At 32.5% G+C, this 14,797-nt stretch overlaps 1 protein-coding gene across 1 annotated transcript; it reads left to right on the top strand.

Annotated features, from left to right (window-relative positions):
- The first annotated feature begins 7,557 nt into the window (after positions 1 to 7,557).
- Positions 7,558 to 10,148, top strand: LOC110098068. The gene is made up of 4 exons (XM_020824777.1): positions 7,558 to 7,575; positions 8,383 to 8,628; positions 8,723 to 8,863; positions 9,816 to 10,148. The coding sequence occupies exons 1-4, from the start codon at positions 7,558 to 7,560 to the stop codon at positions 10,146 to 10,148; spliced, it is 738 nt and encodes a 245-aa protein (XP_020680436.1).
- Positions 10,149 to 14,797: the final 4,649 nt, after the last annotated feature.

Raw genomic sequence — 14,797 nt, 5'->3', positions numbered from 1 at the left:
TTAACTTGAAGGTGTTCAAGTTGTGTTATATAGATGGTTAACTAAGGCGATTAAAATTCTGATGAATGGACATCTAATTATTTAAAACGGTGGTACTTCCTGAAAACCTATACTCATGTCCATTTTGATGGGAGAAATATTGTTTAAAAAGATATATGATGATGATGGAAACCCTAATTTTTTCTCAAAAAAAAAAAAAAAAAAATCAATGAATATAAAACAATAATGCCAAAATTAATGTGATTAATCATTAATGAGAGAAGAACAACAAATAGTTGATGACACAGGCTTTATTGAAAGATAAGATTTTTTGGAGCATAATTAGGTACAAATAGGCATAGAAGACAGATCAATGGATAGACAGCAAAAAGATGATATTTCAATGTGAATATATACGCCAGGTAGAATCTTTTCTTTTTTACTAGTTTTTATTTCCAATAAAATAAAAAATGTATATGGTTATATTTTGGGCAAATGTAAGTAAAATTTCTCTATCTTTATACATAAAAATAGCCACACAAAATGCAGGTTAAACAAGCATCGCAATTATAAAACAAAAGGGGTTTGTACAAAATGATCTAGTTACACCCTAACTCGAAATTAAATGACTTAAGATTGTCTTATCACATTACAATTATGTGTGTGATAATCATATAGCTACTAAGCTATATTACCTAAAGGATTCAATTATGCTAAGGCCTATAACCTTAATCTTATTGAATTTTTAAAGTTAATTTTGAAAATAAGATTCGGTAAGATTGAGAATTTATAATTTTCTATAATTTTTAAGAGAATTTAAAAGTATAGACCCTATATATAACATAAAGTAATTGGTTCATTTTTTTTTTTAAATTGATTAAGGAAATATGTATTAGGTTATTTGTGTACCTAAATAATAAGATGAGTTGTGATTATAATTCAATGATTCACATTATTAGGTGAACAGTCACACGATAATAATATTCCACCTAGTATAGCCATAAATCAATTTTAGGACTAGGGGCAAACCTACCTTGCCAATTTATGTTGACTTTAACACATGCATATCCAAATGTAGAAATATAAGAAGAAGATAGTAGAATCCATCAACTACATTACTCAAAGCATTTGGGTATTTGAATGGGCTTTAAATTTTTGAAAGACAAATATCCAGAGCACATGGAAAAATCTAATTAGAAATAGTCAACTAAAAAAGAATGATTTGGATATATATATATATATATATATCAAACGAAAGGTATGACTAAATAATATAATGGCTCATGTAAAAGAGTCTGGCCTAGTCATGATAAAACTTAATCAAAAGGGTATGGCTAAGTCTTTCATATGCCTAATGAAAGGGCACTAAGTCCAAAAAAATATGGCTAAAAGAGCATGACTATACTAGGGAATAAATTAGCAAACGGAAAATCACTAAGTTAATGGTAAACCTAACCAAAAGTGCATGAATAAATTAGGCCAAGACTTGGCCAAAAGAGCATAGATGAATTATGAGTGGACTTAGTCAAAAGATCATGACTACAAGAAGAATAATGTAGACAAAAGAGCAAGATCATACTAAGGAGAGATTTGGCAAAAATAGTATGGCCATGCTGAAAAATAACTTAGCTAAGAAAGCATGCCTAAGTTAGGTGTTAGCATACTTAACCAAAAAAGTATGGCCAAATTAAGAGTGATCTAATAAAAAAAAGTATGACTAAATTTAGAGTAATGCAACTAAAAGATTTTGATCATACTAATTAGAGATTTGGTCAAAAGAGTATGACCAAATTAGGATAGTTCTTACCCAAAAGAGCATGACTATGATATAGCACACACAAAATAGCATGACCATGTTAGGAAGAGATCAAGCTAAAAAAGCAAGCATGGTAAGTTTAAACAAGACTAACTAATAAATCATAGATAGACTATCAAGGAGTTAAGTCAAGATATAACCAAAATACTAGTGTATGCTAGTGATGCAACATTATAGATAAGGACCACTAGATATTTCTTAAGGGTATAAGCATTCAATGTCAGATGGCTCTAACAGGGGCTAAGATAGGTTATCCTATAATGATGTGTAAGCTATCCTAAAAAATGTGATAAAGTACCAACAAGTATATTAACCATAATATATCAACTTATGTGCTCAAATGTGCAATGTTAAATTAAATTTATATCATTCAAGCCAAGCCCAGTTAAAGGTCATTTGGTCAAAATTAAAATCAATCAAATACGGAGACGCTAGATGCAATTAAATGACTCATTGACCTAAAGTGATATCTAAATACATGTGTATATTGTAAAGTGTAAAATATATATGAACAATATACATATGATGTTATTAAAGAGCTAATCAACTCAAGTTAACCTAAGGTCACCAAGGGTTAGCTAGATTTTTGCTAAGAACAGCTTTAACCAAACTATTTTAAACTAGATTTTTTGCTAAGAACAGCTTTAACCAAATCAAATGAACTTTGATCTTGATTATTTTGGATTTATCAAATTAATTTTATGAATTTATAAGAAATTTACAAATAAAGAAATTAAAATTAAAAAAATGATCAAAATACTTTAAAATCAATTGCTTGAAATTTTTAAATTTGGAAAATTTTAAGTCAGCTTCAAGAGTATGTGAGGGTCAATGCCAAAGGTTAAATCCTGATTTTCTAAACTAAGTGAATTATTAGAGAAATTAAGGATTAATTAAAAAAATTTTGGTTATTTAGTTAGCACGTGAATAAATTAAGCTAGCTAATATACCAAATATTCCTTATTATATCAAAACACATTCTCAATTATTTTAGTAAAGAACTATTTGTTATTTTAAAATATATATAATAGGTGTCTCAAACTAGCTAATATGATTTTAAAATTACAAATCATGCAATGAAATTGATTTTCTTATTCTATTTTTGAAAATGAGGAAAATAGGCTATTTGAGATATTTTATGTAAATAATATTAAATATTAAATATATTAATTATGAAAGAAAAATAAAAATATCTCAAATTATTTAAGAATAATTTGTTTAAGTTTAAATTGGTGTCAAATGCCCATGGTAAATAGTGCACAACCATATGCATGCCCTAGGGGTAGAATGGTATTTTTTACCCTATTTTTCCTAGGTGAAATCAAAATCACTTCAAATATAAATGGAAATTTCTTAAATGATTTTTTTTAAAAAAAAAATATTAATTTAATAAATACTCCACAAATGTCATCGTAATTATTTGGGGTCTTTTACAATATATTGTAATCAAAATTCTTAGTATTTCAATTAAAAAGTATAAAAATAAACTCCAACAATTCTAAGAAATTTTGAAAAGATTTCAAAGAATGCAAACATCATTCCATAATTTTCTTTAAGGCTAGATATAACTAACATGCATATGAAATGATTTTTCAACAATAAAATTGCAATTAAAAATCTCACACTAGAAAAACAATGAACACTATGCCCTACAAAAACTATTGGGTGTTCAATTTGATGTCCTTAGCTTATTTAAAAAGCCTCATTAATTTAGAAAGCCCCCAAGTATTTGATAAATTTAAAATAGAGTTTTTTAAAATTTTAAAATATAATAATTGCATGAAAATTAATTTGCTAAAATGTCTACGACCAAATACTTCTTTAATTAAAATAGAATTTCATTTGATAAATAAATAAGCTCTCAACAAAAGAAAGTTCCTTTGGCATAATATTCAATACCAATTGTTGGATCCTATTTAAGATATATTAGACAACCATGATTTCATCACCCTTATCTTGCAAGTGCCTAAACCATAGAGTATGTAATTTGGGTCGGCTAACCAGAGCCAGTCCAATTGGAATATCTCCCTTCAACCACCAAAGTGAGGATTCCCTAAGGTGGTGTTTGATTGACTCACTTCAGCTTCAATAGCTATGCACATTAAACATCTAGTGTTTGGGATAGGCTTAGGTATTATACCAAAATTTGATCCCTTAGCTTTAATTGGTGGGGAGAAATTAAGAAAACCTTCTCTAAGCTAATGTGGGCTCAAAAAATTAACGCCTCGATCTCTTTGCGGACTCCCCTTCTTTCTTCGGGTCTTTGAGAAGAGTTTTAACATTTATGTTTCAAGGCAATTTTTTAGAAGGCATGTTGGATTTTAAATTAGACAGTACCCAGAGATTTCGCCCTCATTTTGCGATGACTTTATGATCTGAGTTCAATTTCCTATAGGCACAAGCCCATATAGTTAATTATCCCTCGTAATGAGAGAGATTTTTTGCTTAAGGATAGTCATTAAACATATATGTAGTATCCAACATATAGTAGCAACATAGTTTTGGTATTTAAAAATTAATATTTAAAATTAAAAATTTGACCATCTTGCACTTAAAGAGGATGGTGAGGGGATTATGATGAGCCTGATCAAGATCCCATGATTCCGTCGTTGCAAGCCATCGTGGTTCCTGGTCTACTTAGTCAGAGGAGATAGTCGACCCAACCTGACCAAAGGATCCTCATCGAAAGCTATGAGTTGCTTCGTCCAAGGATACCTTGTAAACATGGGGTGACTATTTACCTAAGGGGACATATTCGAATCCACCTTAGCTAACATGGGCCTTAATTTGTGCTATATCGATTATATCTTATTGATTCATATCTCAAGAATTTGAAGCCATTATGAAACATGTGAGCTCTAATCATGACTATAATTTAGTGGTGCCATTTGACGGCAAAACCATCTGGTTTAGAGGGTCATGGTCATAACTGTTTACTTGTAGTGCTATTTGGCAGCAAAATCCACGGTGTGATACCATTTAGTGGCGAAACCCAGGTTAGATGACACATGCCACGTCCTTAATAGCAAGATATTATTTGAAAGTGAATCCTTATGGAATTTTTGACCAGACATTAGATATTTGTGAGCTGAAGTGATTTTTGAATTTGTTCACCTCGACAAATTATTGCAGAGGATGGATTACTTTTCTTTAAGTATTTAGATGATTGAATTTTGATTTTATATATTTATATTATTGAGTGTATTTTATGAGAATTTGGATGCATTTTTAAAATATTTCAAGGTCCCATCTAGTTGAAATTTTTTTTCAATACGGCCATCACTAGGGTTTTCACGGGCAATTTGATTTATTTGATTGAATCTTGTCGATTATGTCTACTTGCCGACAAAGGATTTGGTTCATTATCAATTTTATTTCTTTATTAGTGAATTTTCTTTGTTAGGATCCTTTAAGGCCTAATATAAATATATAAAATAAACATCTAGGCTGATGCCACGATCCTATATTTGTTTAATAGTTCTAGTCATGTCAACTCCTACCTATTCACATAAGAGGATAAAGCTCAAACTTAGGTTCATTTCCAGACCCGTACAACATCCTCATATATTACGTGTGTGTACACTTCACTCTCGTCAGGCCCATGTAAGTATTTAATCACATATATGCGTGTATGCTGACTTTTTACATTTTGTGCATTATTTAATCATGTTTTCATAACATATTAATATGCAACATGATGGCTTAATGTATCAGTATAATGTATAATATACTTTTATGACCTGCATGCATAATGCATTGCCTATTTGTGTGCATGATACATTTGCATGCTAATTTAGTTTGCATGTAGTGCATGACGCATTCGCATGCCGATGTAGCTTGGTACTGCTACGAGTTGTGTTTCGCATATTAGATAATATGTATGCATGATGTATTTATGCTCTGTTACATGTGAGTGCATAGTATGTTTGTGTTATAAAGCGATGTACCATCACAACATGATGCATTTTGCATTTTTGAATGCTACAGTTTCATGATATATGTTACATATCACATGCATATGTGTATGATAATGCATATATATATATATATTTGTATATTGCTTGATATTTGACATGTTACGTATTAGATTGATGCAGTAGTAGATGATTCACATGCACAACATGTTTGCATAATGATGCAATGCTTGCATAGCACATTTGCATGTGATTCAGTACTAGCATGATGCCTTTGTATGCTATAATATGCGTATGCGGGATGTACTTTATATTTTGCAACATGTACATATATGATGTGTTCATGTTCGATGTAGTAGCTTAGCGGCTTAGCGCCTTAGCGCATGATTATAATGTATTGTGTATTTATATGATACGAATATATATAATGCCCACATAAACTTGTAAGATAATTTTGTTTTGTTGTGCAACATATGATATGCTTGCATAATGAATTCTGTATGCTGCAATGCATGCATGGGGACGTTTTAAAAAATTTGGCATTAATCAGTTATTATATTTGAATGTGTGCAATGTTCTACTTGAAAGCCTATAGACACCTTTTGTCCCCTCATACGAGTGTTGCTGATCCAATAGTATGGTGCTGCATTGCAAGTCGTTTGTTTCTTTATGCGGGTAGACTATCGTGCAATAATGAGTCTCCTGCAACAACTTCGGAGGCACTTGCATTTTTTATGAAGAGTAGTAGCTTAAGGGAAATAGAAAGATAGCTATGCAACTCACAACAAGTAGACAAAATGCTTGAGGCCACCAATCATTAGCAAATTAAGAACTCTTCTCTACTCAAATGTCATTCATTAATAAAATATTATAATGCATATTAGCCCATATTTAGAAGCATTACAAGACTCTTGGATCAACACATTTTGAGGGAAATGAAGGAGAGAAAAAGAAAGTATATGGGGTGGTGGGTATTAATGAATGAGTTATAGCAACTTATTTTTAATGCTTCCTCCATTCCAAAATATGTTAATGAAGGATATAAATAACCCTACATAGAAAATAAAATTTTTAAAATAGCACATATAAGTTATATTTAAAATATTCTAAAATTTGAGCTATTTGTTGGGCTATTAATTTGGCTCTTATAGGCCTTTTCATTGGTCTCTTCGGTAGGCTTTAGCCATAGATCATGTAATTAAACTTTTAGCTTAATTTTCATGATCCACATGATGTCTCTTCCTTAACCTTTTTTGTATTTTTTGCTTCCTTTGATATATTTTGATGCATCACATAAAGATAGTTAGGTCTATAAATAAATCAATACACTCATCAAGCTATTCATGGCAAAGCTCGATTCAAACTTATTTATGATCATTTAATTAACTAATCAAAGAAGCTTGAAAAATGTATATAAACATATTGAAAAAAAAAATGCACATAAAAAGATCAATGTATAAAAACAAAAAAATTAATACTAGTTCACTCAATTAATGACTAAGGCTTTGCTGCTGCCGTAGATTTCTCTTTGATTAATTGTAGATAATTACAACTCTAATCTTTCATAAACACATAATATAACATCCCCCTCCCTTTATAAAGAGAAAAATTATTGCAAGCAAAAACTCTAATAAATTCTTAAAACATCTTTAATGAAATAACTACAAATATTTTATAACTTTCAATAAATATAATCGTAAACCTCTGGAAAGGGGACTCCTTGCCCCTCTTCTAACCCTTGCATTGACTAAATATGCATTATGCTTTTTCTTTGTCAAGAAAAAATTTGCCCCAATTACTCAATATTGGGATTACAAAACACTTCCCTAATCTCTCACAAGATCCGTAATGCAATCTTGCACTATGGTACATGAGCTATATATGTCAAAAGATCCATGCTTGATACAATATGGTACCTCCCAAAATTCTCACCATATTTTTGAATCTCTCATTCTCTCTCTCATTTTAACTTCCCTCTTTCTATCTAAAAGGCCAACTAAATATGATATAAACTAAGGCCACTTAAAAGAATATTTGAAATCAAACTTCTCTCTGTTCTATCTCTCTACCTCTTGGCCTCATATGTAGTTGTAATTGAATATTGGTATCTTCCATGTATAATAGATTCACACATGAGCTAATGAACACAATAAAATGTAAAAGATCTATTCCCAAAACACGGCAAATTCAAGTAACTTAACTAGCCAGTGCCCCAAGAGCCAGTGTAGTTTGATGAGAGATTATGAAGGGATCATGTGGCCCAAGAAAAGCCAACTATCTTGCCCTCACTTCACAAAACGCTACAGAGAAAAGAATCAAATACTCCTCGATTAAGCCCCATCTCCCTTGCATTAGTTTCGAGAGTGCAGCTCTCAAGCCAAGGAAAGGACCTGTGCTCTCCCTTAGTTAAAGAGCCAAAATGATGGGAAACACTAGAACAGCATTCCACGTTCTTCTCCTCTCTTTCCTCCTTTCTTTATTCCCCCTCTTCTCCACGAACTCAACTCTTTACTTCCATAAATACACTTTTACACACTGAACCTAACAATCTTCATTTCTTCCTTATTATCTACAAAATCAGTCTTTAAGTTGAATGTGATCATGGTGAGTACTCTCAGTTCTTTTTTGTTATTAGCAGAAAACAAACTCAAATATTTCATTTTTTTTTGTCAGGCAATTCAGAAACCATCATGGCTGGAGGCACTTGAAACACAAAGGTTCTTCAATGGCTGCTTGGTGCATGAGAATGCGAGGAAGAACGAGAAGAACATATGTTGCTTAGACTGCTGCACAAGTATATGCCCTCACTGCGTAGCTGCGCACAGAAGCCACAGATTAATGCAGGTAAGAAGGTATGTTTACCACGACGTTGTGAGATTGGAAGACATTGAGAAGCTCATTGACTGTTCCAATGTTCAGGTAGATAAAGATTATTGATTATTGAGCTTGATTTTGGAATTCTGTGATGATTTGGTATGTTTTTTGATGTTATCAATGTATGCTCGACTTGCAGTCTTACACTCTCAACAGTTCCAAGGTGGTGTTCCTTAAGAAGAGACCTCAAAGTAGACAGTTCAAGGGTTCAGGAAATTTCTGCACATCCTGTGATCGCAGCCTTCAAGAGCCTTATATCCACTGCTCTTTGGGTTGCAAGGTATGTGTAATTGAAGTGTGAGAAATGATAAAATTGAATCATTAATTAGTACGTTGATTATGCTTGATAACAATATGCGTCATAAAAAATTATAGATGGTTCAGTCTATGGAGCAACTGATTTCTTACAAGACAGATTAACAAAGAACTTTTACCTTCAGCATTTTAGACTGGAGATGTATTCTTAGTAAGAGTTGAATCTAAGACTTTATTTGTGATAGCTTTTTAATAACTTTCTAAAGTAAATTTTTAGTATAAAAATTTCATGAACAAGAAATTTTTATATTAAAAACTACTTTAGAAAGTAGTAAGAAAGTTGGGACGGTTTTCTTACTACTTCTTAAAAACAACTTTTTAGTACAAAAATTAAAATTTTTATACTAGAAAGCTACTTTAAGCAGTAAAAAAGCCGCTCGAAATAATGTATAAGGCTTAATTTGGAATGACTTTCTTACTATTTAAATTAGTTTTCTAGTATGAAAGCAAGCACAAATGAAACTTTCGTTTGGGATTGCTTTCTTACTGCTTCTTAAATCTGTTTTGTAGTACAAAAATTAAAATTTGTGTACTACAAAACTGTTTTAAGAAGAACTAAGAAAGTCATCCCAAACGAAGCCCAAATTAGATAAAATACTGCTAAATATATGTGGATAAATAGATGTTTGATAGGCTTTTCATAAGCATTCAAAATTTATGGCTAAATACTAGAAAATATCCAGGACACAGAACTTCACACCTTTTACTAATTCCTGAGAGATACAGCTAGCAAACGCAGATACACTCCTAAACAACATATTCTAAACGGATATTTCGAACTACCACAATGCATTAAACTTATAATTTGAAAATCTTTCACAGTTATGATAAGAATAACATAACATGAGAAGTTTATAAAAAATTCATCTTGGTTTCATAATCTTTCAAAGTTCTAAGCTAATTCAGCTATTTGGCAGGTAGAGTATGTGTTGAGCCAGGAAAATGATCTTTCTACATATCTAAGAAGATGTGATTCACTGCACTTGGGGCCTGACTTCCTCATCCCACAGGAAGCTTATGCTGGGGAAGATGAGATCAATGAGACAACTCACTCTACTGTTGTTGAAGGTGATGAGACTATGGCTTCATCAGATTCAGAAAATTTGAGCTATCTTCTTAGAACGGAAATAACTTACAGGAAGCGCAGTGGCCCATACAGTTCAGCACCTGCAAGCCGCATTGCCAATGAGGAGCTGACAGCAAATATGAGCAGAAGGAAAGGCATTCCACAGAGATCTCCACTAAGTTGAGTGTTGATTGATGCCTTTACAGATCCTTTTTAACTAGTACTTGACAAGTGAAATTATTAAGTTGAACTGCTTTATAGAGCTAAAGCTTTTAAAAATGTACATTTTGAAAAGACCTTTCTTAGTCACTTCTGTTGCTGGTTAATTACAAGATCCATCTCTGGATACTTGTTTCCTAAGGTCTCTGCATAGCATCTTCATTATAGTAAAAGCTTGGTCATTGAGTTCTTATAAGACATCAAAAAGTTCGTCACTCTTTGTTCCTTATGAGCTTCTAAGCTCATTCTTCTCTCAAATCTTGATTCTGCAGTTCTTTCAAAAGAAATTTAATGCTACTTAGGGCGTCTCCAGCCGAACTCCAAACGACTGTAAGGCGTAGTTGGTTTGATCCATTCGAACGGCCAAAAAAGCGCTAATAAGTGAAGGGCTGAACAGTGCGACGCCAATATCGGTGTTGTTGCACTGTTCACCTACGCGATTTTTCTGTCTCAATCGGATTTGCAGAAGAAACATGCGAAAGAGGAGAAAGACCATTACCTTCGCAGAAGCGAGTAAAATAGAGTTAGATTGGAGATGAATCACATCTTTTTTATGTTTCACTATATTTTGGAGTGAAAATTGGGATTTTTGGTTGGAGAGGCCCTTAGGTTTGCTGATTGCAGATTATTTTCTGAAAAAAAAAATTCTTTAACTAAGTTCTGTATGGAGATAACTAGTTGAATTGCAAGAAGTTTGAACCTCGTAAAGTTTTCACCAAGGATTTTTCACTTTGCTTCCCACTTCCATCACATTAATAGAATAAATACATCCCTGCAGAAGTACAGTATTTCTGGAAATACAGAAACAGAAGTTTAAAATCCTTCATATCCTCAATGAAAGTGGAAAAACACAGGAAAGTAGCTTGCCATTTAGCGTAAAATTACCACTGAAACTCAAAGAATCAACTTCATATATTGTTCAATGGGCTCATTTGTATACTTTACAACCCAAAAAAAAAAAAAAATGGAGGGGGCATCGTATAGTATTATCATTCTGACTTCAACTATTACAGGCTAGTGAGCAAGACGTAATCAGACTATCTCGAGAACAGAAAGAAAAACATTTACTTATCTCAAGAACTTTGGAAGGAGTGAACGAGTTAAACCTGTCCTTTGTCTTGTGACCATATGATGTGCAGCTGGAAAACTCGGTAAAGAGTGCTCGTGCGTGGCTTCCCTCTGGGTTTTTATATTAAGTGGTTCTCTTTTGAAAGCCATATTTTAATGAATCAATGCATACTTAATAGGAATAATTATGAATCATGCATCTCAATGCGCTTTATATTCTAGATTGATGAGTTAGGAGTGCAACCGAGTCGAGTTGACTCGCGAGGCGGCTCGGACTTGACTCGTTAAAGAGCTGGCGAGTCGAGCTTGCGAATAGAGCTCGAGCAGGATTTGGAGCCCACTGGGCTTATTGAGCTCAATCTTCTCAAAGTTAATGACTAAACTATTATTATTATTATTATTTGTAAATGTGCAAGGAAAATAACATGATGGTAATAATTAAACTTCAGTAGATGGGGGAGGGAATGGATGTTTTGTTGAAATTTGAAGGGCTTGTAGGATAGTTAATTTGTAAATGATAATAATTATTCTTTTTATAATAAAAATGATAGGTCCTCAAAAATTGCCTTGATCAAGGATGAATCTCGAGGCATATTCAAGTTGGAAACTTTCAAAATTAAATTTGGGAACATCTGAATTTCAATTTCAACAAACTTATAGTCAAACTGAACATCTCAAAGAGACGAACCAAACAACACCAAAATTGGTCCGACCCAAGCCCAAATGGGTCCGAATCAGGGGCCCAGACCACATTTGGAAGGGTTAAATTATTATTTGGACAATAAAATAATTTCCAAATATGGCATGCTTATAGTCAAACCAAGCGTCTCGGCGAGACAAATCCAACGAGACCAAGATCTCTGAATTCTAACATCGTTAAGGCACAAAAACAGTTGAAAAACTCTATGATCGGGGAATCAATATAAGTCATCCGATGGAGCACTCTGAACCAACCTCGGATCTTCTCTAAAATTACGGGGTGTGCCACTCATGAAAATCTATAAATAGACCCCCACTCTCTACATGAAGGGGACCTTGGCTGGAGATTAGGGAGAGATCTGAAGCTTCAAGAGCTCTAGCACCACCACCTGGCCGCCGACCGCCTTCGTCGGACCACCGCCCGGTCGCCGCCCGCCGATGGACTTCAACCCGAGTATATTTTAAATAAAGTTTTTAATTGATATATCGATTAAAATATTTCAAATTATTATTTAAATATATATCTATTAAAATATTTATAATAATAGCAAATAAATTATAACAAATATTTTAATTAATATTAAAATAATTATTTTAAATATAATAATTTAAAATATAATTTAATAAGTTAAAAAGTTTAAAATAATAGCAAAGACATGAATCCTATCCTTTTGAGGTCACAACTATAACCTTGCATAGGGAATGTAAATCCAACTATGGATCATATGTAGAATTTGAAACTCAATTTTTTTTAATGAAATTTCTTATATTTATTGGAAACTTTATGTAAGATAGTTATCCATAAGGTTGCCTTGGAAGTGTAGAATGATAATGAATGGAATGACTTACCTGTCTACAATCATGCCCAGGATATTAAATGATCTTTATTTCAATTCTATAGTTATAGGGTTGGCTAATCCACTTCTTATAGAACTAATGCAATACTGGATGACCAAATGAAGGGGGCTTGTGTTATTAATACCAACCAAGGATCGATGTTATCCTTTTAAGGTTATAACCAATGTTGTCCTCATATCTTGTCTTGCTTCTAGAACTAATGGAAGAGTATATAACAAAGGTATTTTTCCTATTATAATTATGTCTATGTTGCTAGCATGAATGACTTTTCAATGTTATAGTAAGGGTTGCCCCCCAACCTAAATCATTTCCCCTAAACAATGCTAAAATATTGTGTGCCAAAAAATTTCCAATATTAGAGTATGAATGTAACATCTTAATTTTTCATAAAGATCCAATATTGACATAGATAAGTGAGTACTATAAGAGATACCAAAAATTTTATATGAAAAAATCTATAAAAGAGAAAACTTATGAGGTATGGCTCAGTTGAAATGATGTGAGAAAACTTATGAGGTATGGCTCAGTTGAAATGATGTCACTATTATTATCAGTTATAAATAGCAATGTATCTTATGATTGAGGAATATGCTGATATAATATATAAAACATAAATTAAAAGAACCATGTGGCATGGGAGTTATCATTAAGGGATTTCTTATTGTATATTTTGTCATTATTCGTTGAGAAGGGGAGACCAAAGACCTAAAAAAAAAAAACACAAATCTTGGTGTTGATGTCAAGATACAAAGTTTGTGTTGAGGGCGTACATTAGATTTGTATGGAATTGCATGCATCAACAATATTGATGACGAAGGGCATCAAATTTAACAAGCATCGATGTATTTAGGCAATAACTAGTAGGATATTGTAGTATGGGGATAATGATTAGGTGATCATAGTCAAATGATGGTGGTTAGCAAACTATAGTAGGGTGATGATATATAGTTGCAGGATTATATGTGGTCAATGTTGACCTCGTTTTTAATCAGATCATCAAGACCTATCTAGACTCCTTGGTGATCCTATGGTAGATAGTTGTCCACTTATCAATCATAGAGACCCCAATCAAATTTTAATCCAGCCTTTAATCCAACTCTCACCCTAGACTCCTATCCTGTCTACAATCAAAGTTCAATCTGATCTTCAATCAAACCTTGCTCTTATCCAATCATTCATCTGACTCTAATTGATTTATATATTCCAAAACTTAATTAATCAAACCCAATATCCAATTCGAACTCAGATTTTTAATTCAAAACATGAGGCCAAAAGCCTAAGTCCTAAAACACTTTTTGGGTAATTTTTCAATCACTTTGAAATCAAGTTAAATGACATCCGATTCATTATATTTAAGTTTCATATTGATCAAGAATGTCTCTAGAGTCAAACCTCCAAAGTTGTGTTTATTTTGAGGTCTCTAACCCTAAAAACTGAATTGATTTCCAAAGGTTGCAAAACCTTTAAATATTTATGACCTATGCAATTGGACTCTCCACCTTATGGAATTTGACTGGTGGATTTCCCCAAGATCCTTGATCATGTCCATACCCTATAATATGACATATTGACTGGTAAATCACACTTTGTTGGACCTAGTTTGACCCAGAGTTAATTAGGGGTCAAAATGACCAAAATATTCTTAAAGGAGATTTTTGGTCTTTTTCTCAAAATTTAATATGGCCTAGTCATATCAAATCTCAAAACCTATTCCAGTGAATCCTAAATATCATTAGAAACACATTGGACCCAAACTCATCCTTTGTTTTGACATGGTTAGCTAAGTCAACCATGGTTTACCAAAGTGCCCTTTAAGAGTTTAAACACTTATTTCAAACCAAATGAACTCCTCTTGACTTAAGACCACTTCCATTGAGTTAATATGATCAATTTGAACTTAATGAACCCAATTCTTAACCCTAGATCAACTAGGTTAACAAAGTCAAATAAGTTTGACCAAACACACACACACACACACACACACACACA

The sequence above is a fragment of the Dendrobium catenatum genome, unplaced genomic scaffold (assembly GCF_001605985.2).
Source record: "Dendrobium catenatum unplaced genomic scaffold, ASM160598v2 fragScaff_scaffold_1148, whole genome shotgun sequence".
Taxonomy (NCBI): Eukaryota; Viridiplantae; Streptophyta; class Magnoliopsida; order Asparagales; family Orchidaceae; genus Dendrobium; species Dendrobium catenatum.
The sequence above is the reverse complement of the archived record's forward strand: the minus strand, read 5'-3'. Positions and strand labels throughout refer to the sequence as shown.

Bases quoted from the DNA above. Each gene is read 5' to 3' on its own strand.
- LOC110098068 (XM_020824777.1), top strand. The intron at 8,629-8,722 runs GTAGATAAAGAT...CTCGACTTGCAG, and splicing joins TTGACTGTTCCAATGTTCAG to TCTTACACTCTCAACAGTTC. The intron at 8,864-9,815 runs GTATGTGTAATT...GCTATTTGGCAG, and splicing joins ACTGCTCTTTGGGTTGCAAG to GTAGAGTATGTGTTGAGCCA.